Source organism: Phalaenopsis equestris, unplaced genomic scaffold (genome assembly GCF_001263595.1).
Source record: "Phalaenopsis equestris unplaced genomic scaffold, ASM126359v1 Scaffold000317, whole genome shotgun sequence".
Taxonomy (NCBI): domain Eukaryota; kingdom Viridiplantae; phylum Streptophyta; class Magnoliopsida; order Asparagales; family Orchidaceae; genus Phalaenopsis; species Phalaenopsis equestris.
The window spans coordinates 212,529-221,521 of NW_018164759.1; the positions used below are offsets into that span (position 1 = coordinate 212,529).

The following is an 8,993-nucleotide window of genomic DNA, read 5'->3' on the forward strand; positions in this document are numbered from 1 at the left end:
GATTGCTGCTATTTAGAGATTTCAGAGACTTCTAGTCATTGTAAAGTGTTATTTCTAATTGGTGATTGTTCCGTTTTGATGGTTCTATTTGTTGTTGTTTCATCTTCTTGTGGCTTATTACAACTGTTCATGTGAACTCTAGTATTTCTCTTTTGTTTATGTTGTCTGAGATTGTTGTTTCTTTTTTTAAGTTGTCCTCTATTGAGTTTTTTGTCTCCTTTTTTTTTAGAATAAAGTTAAGCATGGCTTTCAATTTTTCTCCCAAAACAACATCTCAACCAGTTTCTATGAATATCTCACACAGTAAACTTCCCTCCAAAAACTCTTTGCAAAAGAAAAAGCAAGCAAAATACACCAATACTTAATGCAGAAAAAAAGAGTGATAGAATAAACTGATGACCATCCATCTTCATACAATAGCAGAAAATTAAATATAAAACGCCCTTCAGATCAGCAATCTAACTCCATTTTGAACACAAACTTCTTACATAGTAAAGTAATGTTTTCCCCACAATATTAGACGACGCACATTGGCTACTTTTTATTACTATAGAAAAAAGCCACCAAGACCAACTCTTAATGAAAAGAAAACCAAACTTGTACAATCAACTGCTCATGCAGCGCCATTCTCTCCCTCACGTAACAAAAGCTGATCAAAGTGCCAAACTCCATGTCCTTTGCCAACCCTTCTCAGCTGAGCAACATACTCCGATATCTTCTTTATAGCCTCAACCTAACCAATAAATATATAAAAAAGGAAGAAAATTTTAGGTTTATGTAAATTGATGATTTAGTCTAAATTTAAGTAGAAACATGGAAATATCTTGCAGTTATTTATAATTGCCAATTTATTGCAACAATATAAAAAAGAAAGTTAAAAGTAGGAGTGTAATTGAGGCTCAGCTCGATAGGTTGATTTATGATAAAATATTACAAAGAAACATTTAAAAACAGTTTTATGTCAAAGTCATATTCATAATTGTTAATTACCACAATAACATAAAAAAGAAGCAAAGAGTGTATGATTGTTGATGCAGATGATTAGATGGGAGTAAATTTTCATTCAACGAACCATTAAACTTCTTAATATTAGGTTGGTTGATTTAGAGATTATTAAAAAAAGTAAGACATTCATACATACATACCACTCAATTCTTATTTATTTAGGCATTTAACACCTAAACTTCAAATTTTACATACATACCACCTTACTTCCGCATTAAAGGTGTATTTTCACTTTCTAAAAGTTAAAATGGTGATATTTTGTATGTTATAAGTGAGATTTGGTGTAAAATGCAAAGTTTAAAAGTTAGATTTGTAAATACTTAGGCATTGGGTGGTATGATGTATGTAAACAAATCAGTGAAAAAAGAAAAGTAAAGAAAAGAGGAGAAAATAGAGGCTTCACCTGCTCTTCAAGGAACTCGCCTTCAATGAATTGTGTTGTGTTAGGGTCATTGCAACGTGTTGCTACCTGTTCATCCATATCATCTACATCACTATACAATTTTTTATCATAAAATAAATCAAAGATAGATATATTTAAAGATACTCACGCTGTGTAGATAAAGGAGCTTCTCATTTACAAGCCTCTCAAGAGACAACGCCAACTCCATTGCTACAGCCAAGGAAAGATGAAGAAATAAACATTTAGCACCAAATGGAGATGATTGTTGGAAGTTTACAGAATAACTAGTCCTTAGCCAGACATTTAATTCCTATGCATTACCTAAACTCTACTTTTTACATTGAAATCTTTCATATCAAATTAAAAATACAACCATTTTTTACTTTCAAAAAGTGAAATACATATTTTGTTGTTTAAACCCACAAAACATTTTAGTTCTATGTTATAGAACTAAATTGCTTGTTCAAAAGATCCAATACTTTAACGCTAAACTAGATTGCACTCTACTGTTTTTTTAATGAATGACAAGATTTATTTTATGTATTTAGCACAAACTTGAATACGATATGTATTACATATATAAATTTAAATTACTTTAAAATCACATTTACTTGAGTTCTTTGCTAAAAATTGAAGGAAGGTTGAACTAGTGCTTAGAAAAAGAGAGGCAGATGATTGAGTTTAACATAACTAAATGTTAAATCGAACTAGTAAAATTTGAAACATGTAATGAAGTATTTCACAATATATAAGAATGTATACACAATGCTTCAAAATTTTAAAATAAATGATTTTTATGAAAATATGTGAAAATAAAAGCTTTTTTGAATAATTTTTAAGTGCTTTGGTATAAGGCTATGATAAAAGAAAGAAAGCATTAAATCGGTGATGGTAATCTCTAGCAAAAGTTCATAACTGTTTGAAGGTTGTAAATATAATTCCATTACAAACTTGACCTTAAAAGCTTATATTAACGAATATAAATATTTGAGGCTGGTTAAAGTGTACCCAAAGTATATTCCAAGATAACAATAAATAAATAAAAGATAGAAATATAAATATATTACCATGGAGAGCATCGCCTTTCTCCTCATTTTTGAACTCACTCAATGGCATCAGAATAGATTGGAGCTTCACTCTACCACCACGCTTGTTCTGGTTCAAAAGCAGCATAACATATTAGCAGCCAACGATGCTTCTTTCTTGACAAGAAATGGGGCATATACATATATACCACATGGTTCTTATATATTTACGTATCTAACACCTAAAATTTCATATTTATATGTATAACACTCAAATCTTTTAGATCACACAAAAGATAAGACTTTAAGTATTAGATATGTAAATACATGAGAATTACTAGGTATGTATGTAAATTTCCAAAAAAAAAAATACCATATTCACAAGTCACCTGATATTTCATCAACTTCTCAGCATGTTCTCTCTCCTCCTCGCTCGATTCCTTGAAGAATCTAAGTAACAAAAACCCATAAAAATAGACCAAAATAAACGCAGAAGAAAAAAGCAAGAAGAAGGATTGGTGATTTTAGGCCTACTTGGCCATGCCTACGAGCGCAACATCGTCCCGATCGAAGTAAGCAAACATTGCATGGTAAACGTAGGAAACGTTGTATTCAATGCTGCAAATTTAAATCAAGTCTTGAATCAGACATAATTAATATTGGTGTTAACTTAAAAAAATCAGAAAAAAAAGGTATTATGAGGAGTATGGATAGAACCACTCAAATTCAAGTCAATAACGCAACAAACATTTCCCTCATTTAGGTCTAGTAGGATCCAAGTATTCCTCAAAGATCAAGCCAAAACTATATGGTAGGAGAATTTGGTGTGGAAAAATTTCAAGCTCAAGTACCGCAATTATCTCAAAACAAATTGAATGACTACAAAACCCATCCTAACCAAAATGTAGTTATATGATAACTCAAAACTTTTCATGCTTAGGCCTACATTTGTTTAAGGCTGGTTAATGCAATTAAAATTTGTTTTTGAAGACTGATCATCATATTGCTAAGAATTAATGAACACATGATTAGTCTTGCATTCTAGAAAATTTAATACACTATTATTAGAATCATAATTTAACGTTTTAACATTATACAAAAATTTAACTCACACGAAGATTAAGGAAAAGTCATGGGAGGAGATTATTTTTTTTAACTTAGAAAAACCAAGGAAAGGGAGAAAATCACGGCACCTAAACCAGTAAATAACTAATTTGCTAGGAAATTTAAAGTATAAAGGTCAACTTTTCTCCCGAATTAGAGAATATGGGATTACAAAAGCTGACAATCATGTCTTTATAATGTAGTTTAGTTACAATTATTATAATTGGACACAAAAAACTATAATTAGTGCCTACAATAGCAGTAGTTGATTATAAAAATTATAGTTGATGGATATAATGACATTATTTGGTTGTAGCAATTGCTGCTAATGGTAGACAATCATTTTTGGTGGCTAATGACTAACTCTAATAATCAACAGTAAACTCTAATGACTGACAACAATCATTAGGACTATAAAAGTTAAGCTTTAGTAGTAAGCTCACTCACTTCTCTTCTCTTCCCCCTTTCAAATGAAAAATAGGGCCTTATTTATAATTTTTGAGAGATATTGATAAATTTGACCAACGTTTAAACACTCAATTAGATGGCCTATATTAATTTCTTTGATCATAATTAATTTCTTCAACATTTATGTGCCTTCATGACATCGAAAATGAATAATTTTAAGCTCATCATTGTCTTCTTGTTGAAACAATTGATTTCAACATATATATTGAAAGTTCAACTCCTAATTTCAGCCCTTGTGCCCTATTACGACATACATGATCAACTACGCTCTAAGAGGCTCACAGCTTTTGTAGCTACCGTCTCCAGCTATTGTCGGACCTACTAACGTCACCACAGCTCATCACTACAGCCTATGTGAAAAATTACAACCTATGTGGCTCACATCTCATGCATCACTTGACTCCAGTCTATGGGACCTGTAGGTGACATTCATAACTCACCACTATGAGCCACATGACCAACTAAGACTAATGTGGTTCACAGCTCCTGGAGCTTCCGACTCCGCCCTCATGCCCTACGGATGTCATCAAAACTCACCACTACATCTTATATGACTAATTAAAACCTGCATGGTCCTCAATTCATGCACTTCCGACTCTGAAACCCACAACCTACAAATGTTGTCACATCTTACCATTACGACCTACATGACCAACTATAAACTATGTAGTCCATAGCTCGTGCAAATCCCACATTGGTATGTGTCGCCTAAGAATGTTATCACAACTAACCACTATGACCTATATGATAAACTACGACATACATGGCTTACCACTCGTGTAGGTCTCGACCCCTACCTCCACGGCCTAGGAATGTCATTATAGCTCCTTGTTATGACATGTATGACCAACTACAATCAACGAGGCCCACAACTCACATAACCCCCAATACTTGATCTCTACAGTAGGTTTAAGTTATTGCAACTCGCAATTGCAGCCTATGTGATTAACTACGACCAAAGTGGCTCACAACTTTTGCAGCTTTCTACTATATTGATTGTGGTCAATCAATGCTCCTAAGACAACCATCTAAGACTCACACAATCAACAACTACAATGACTTTCAACTATTGTCTATACGACAAGCTGGTGCCATGGATACCGTTTACAACATTCATGGTGGACTAATGTCTTCATAACAATTGACTACGGCCCTTGCAACCTTTTATCAGTGAGAACTACACTCATTATTAGGGGTATAAACGAGCCGGACACGAGCAAGCCTGGGCTCAGTTCGTGTTCGACTTATTAAAAAATATCATTTTTTATATTTCACTCGTTTATATTTCGAACATTAAAAGTTTGTTCGTGTTCTGCTCATTTGCTTAGTGAATTGAACATGAGCCGCACGCGAAGAAAGAATTGTTTTGACAGCCTTAGTCACACAACCGTAAAGTGTTAAGGGTTAAGGCGAGATTTAAATCTTTCTATTTATATTAAAATATTATTTAAATATAATTTAATATATTTTTATTCTATTTATCATATATATAGTGGTCTGTTGGTGGAGCAGCCTCTCTGAAGATCGTAAGTCCACTCAGGTCCCGGGTTCGAATTCCTTGGTGGCGCAGTTTCACCTTAAGCGAGGTTGTACTTGATTTATTTGCACATCGGGTCTCGCCCCCATACTTAGTGGGGGTTGAGCCCATATGGTGGGTTGGGGACCTCACGTCCCAACCCATTTCTTAAATAAATTGAGCTAAAACGAGTCAAACACAAACGAACAAAACTTTATTCGTGTTTAACTCGTTTATATATTGAGCGTAAAAAATTGTTCGTGTTCGGCTTGTTTGCTTCGAAAATGAATCGAGCACAAACTTCTTAATGAGTCGAACACAAATTGGTCGCGAACAACGAACCGTTTTCATAACCCTACTCATTACAGCTAGACTACGACTATTATTGATAAACCACTGTTGTACATTGATAATGATTATCTTTCTAACTTCATTTTTCCTAATTTAGCAGAACAATGGATATATATACTCATCATTTATAGTTGATTATTTCCACTCGGCTAAACTGCGTGGCTTTTTTTTCATTTCCAAACGTTTACACGCAAAAATCAAAGTGTCTTTTTGCTTACTGTTTAAATATTTTTGAATCTGTGCTCAAGTCTCTTATAATGCCAAGAAACTAAATAATCACTCTACCGCTGCAGACCTTTGCATCATTTTTAATTTATTATAAATAATATATTATGTCATAATATTAGCATTTATGAATTTTACTTTTTCATCTTCTCACGCATGCGAATGAGAAAAATGTACAATCATTTATATAAATAATTTTTGAATTTAAATTTTTCTTGTAAATAATTAAAATACATGATAATTTTGTAGTATGTATGTAAAAGTTAAAGATTCGATTATAAACACAACGTAGCACAGCAGAAAAAAGGCACAAAAAATCCAAAAAAATCCATATCTGATGAAAGAGAAAGGGGGCTGGTTTAAATAGTCCCCATAACTCGTAAAAATAAAACAAAAGTAATCTAAAACAGAGTAATTTAGAACGTCTCACTTGATCTGCTCGTTGATCGCAGCTTCGCATTCATCGAAGTACATCTGACGGGCGAGCGACTTATCAGGCGAGGAGGACACCAGCGCGAGCTCATGCTGGACTTCCTTAAATGGATCAAACAAAAATCCGGTCGAAGCGCTGTCGCTCTCACGTCCAGTAGCAGCCACGATTCTCGCTGCCGACCTCCTCACGATGGGAATCTTCAAAACGCCGGCCATCGGCGCCCGCCGGCGAAAAAAAGCTGCCGGAAAAGAAGCGTCTGATAAAGAAGAAAGAACGGAAAGTGCGGAGGACGACTGGAGAAGCATCTTCACCACAGGTGGAAGCAGAAATCAGGAGAGAAGATGAAGAGTATTGTTTCGGTGAGATTAATGAGTGGCAGAGAAGGTTGATATAGAGGCGGAAGGCCGACGGAGCATGTTTCCTATGTGCAACAGACGGCTTTGATGGATGACACGTGGTCGATAGATATCGATCGGCGGAACGAGCGCGTGGAGGGCTCGTGCTCTCGTGCTCTGTTGGCCTGCCACCACATTGGTGCAAGTCTGCAAAACTAGAACAGATTATCCAACTCACGGAGATCTAAGGATTCTTTTCCTTAATAGTTTATAACCGTCGGATTGGATCTTCCTTATGATCCCAGTAGTATTTTCGCATCAACGTATCAACATGCTTTTTATAAGAATTTCACGACTTGGATGATTGATTACAGATATTTTGTTAAATTAACCAACACGAGAGTTCCATAACATTTTAGTTAAAAATAATAAATAAATCGAATTTCTGGCCTGGCATTTTTTGGCCGTTCCGTAAAGTATTTTTTAAAATAATTTTTTCGTTGATCAGCACTACTTGGAGAACATATCGTCTTTTCTCGTGGAGGCGTCATTTGTACTTTTTTTAGTTCACTCGGCATAGTTCTCTTATTTATAATAATTATATAACTGTTAATCGAAAGTGTGGTCTCGAGATAATTCTACGGGTCTTGTATTGAGATAGTGAGAAGACGGAGGTGTCAAACGTTATTTATTTCAATTAAAAATGTGGGTCGACCAATCAAATGCTCGACTAAATGTAAGAATATGTGACATGTAAATTGGGGGACAATCATTTACAATCCCTTATCTGGTTCTAGGTTTCTTTACAAAGATGGTGAGATGGCTTCTCTTTGAATATCTTTTCAATTCTCTAAAAAAGCCCCTTTTCCAAAAGAGAGTTGTCCGTCTGATTATGGTGATACACCCTTTGCATGAGGGTCAAATTTCACTGTAACAACAATGGGGCCTTTACTGGAGATTATTTCGATTAGGTTGATCAAAGTCCTTCTTGTCGACCGAAATTTTTTCCACCGACCGGATGATTATTAGATGATCGAATAACAACATCAGCGGGCCATTAACTGCCTTCCTTTTCAAGCAGTTATGAATGTGAAACAGTGCCAACATTAGTTATGGATATTGAAGGCTCCTGGAGTTGATTACACATATTAAAAGAAGTAATATTAACTTGTAATGTCTCTATTAAAATAACGACAAATATGTAACTTTACTAGATACCTCTATGATCTATAAATATTGGGTCATTGCTTGACGAAAGATCTAAATTTACCCTCCAAGAACTTGTGTTATTATACACTTAGCTTTATCTCTCTCCCTCTCTCTCTCAATTCCTCTCATCCATCCAACACTCTATACATTGGGTGTGGTTCAAAGGATATTTTTGGATTCAACATCCTAAAATACGCAATGAGCGTGAAATTATGTCGTCAGCAATAAGAGGAGTGTGACACGGGGAAGGAACTCACTTGTGAAAAATCTTTAATGTGGAGTCCGTAAGAGAATTTGTGCAACAAGTTAAGGAACTCTAAGACCAAATAATTGGACAAATGATAGAATTGACTTGCGTAGTACTTGTAAAGAGAGCACAAGCTCCATAAGAATTGAACCCTCGAGGAGAACCAGAACTTGAGACCACAGAATGTATCAAAGGGGTGAAGGAATTGTGAAATTCTAATATCAGGACAGTTCTGGGTCTACACTGAGGTTCAGACCATGATTGAGGCGAATGGAAGTCTACCGTCACCCAAAGAATGAATTCTCTCAATAGATCACTAACACTGGCCCTGTGAGAAATTCAAAATTCCATCTTTGGAATCCTACAAGAGTCGGAGTGATTAAGTCGACCATATCACCTCCTTTGAGTCGATTATACATGTGCTCAAAGTCTCTAACACCTTGAAATGTTGGATATTCTTTACCACTTTGAGGGATTTGACCCTAAGGTGGTTTAATGGCCTCCTGAAAAGAATTATCACATCCTTTAAGGAGTTTAAGAAACTATTGACGGTGTAGTTCTCTAGCGCATGGAAGCCCTGAAAGGAATTACTCTCCTTGTGGCGCTGAAGTGTTGGTTCTTACATTATATTAACCAATGGTTATTTCATAATTATAACCTATAGTATTGATT

The 8,993-nt window shown here is 34.9% G+C and overlaps 1 protein-coding gene across 1 annotated transcript; it reads right to left on the bottom strand.

Moving 5' to 3' along the window:
- Window positions 1-404: 404 nt before the first annotated feature.
- LOC110025626 (ferritin-2, chloroplastic-like) lies at window positions 405-6,894 on the bottom strand. The gene is made up of 7 exons (XM_020726202.1): window positions 6,528-6,894; window positions 2,968-3,051; window positions 2,823-2,883; window positions 2,476-2,563; window positions 1,557-1,618; window positions 1,409-1,474; window positions 405-733 (listed from the first exon to the last, which is right to left on the bottom strand). Exons 1-7 carry the CDS (start codon window positions 6,833-6,835, stop codon window positions 614-616), a joined length of 789 nt encoding a protein of 262 aa, XP_020581861.1. The 5' UTR covers window positions 6,836-6,894; the 3' UTR covers window positions 405-613.
- Between the last annotated feature and the right edge of the window lie 2,099 nt (window positions 6,895-8,993).

Coding starts and splice junctions, on each gene's coding strand:
- LOC110025626 (XM_020726202.1), bottom strand. CDS start 6,835: ATGCTTCTCCAGTCGTCCTCCGCACTTTCCGTTCTTTCTTCTTTATCA. Junction 2,884..2,967: donor GCGCTCGTAGGCATGGCCAA/GTAGGCCTAAAA, acceptor TTTGTTACTTAG/ATTCTTCAAGGAATCGAGCG. Junction 734..1,408: donor GCGAGTTCCTTGAAGAGCAG/GTGAAGCCTCTA, acceptor TTTATTGGTTAG/GTTGAGGCTATAAAGAAGAT.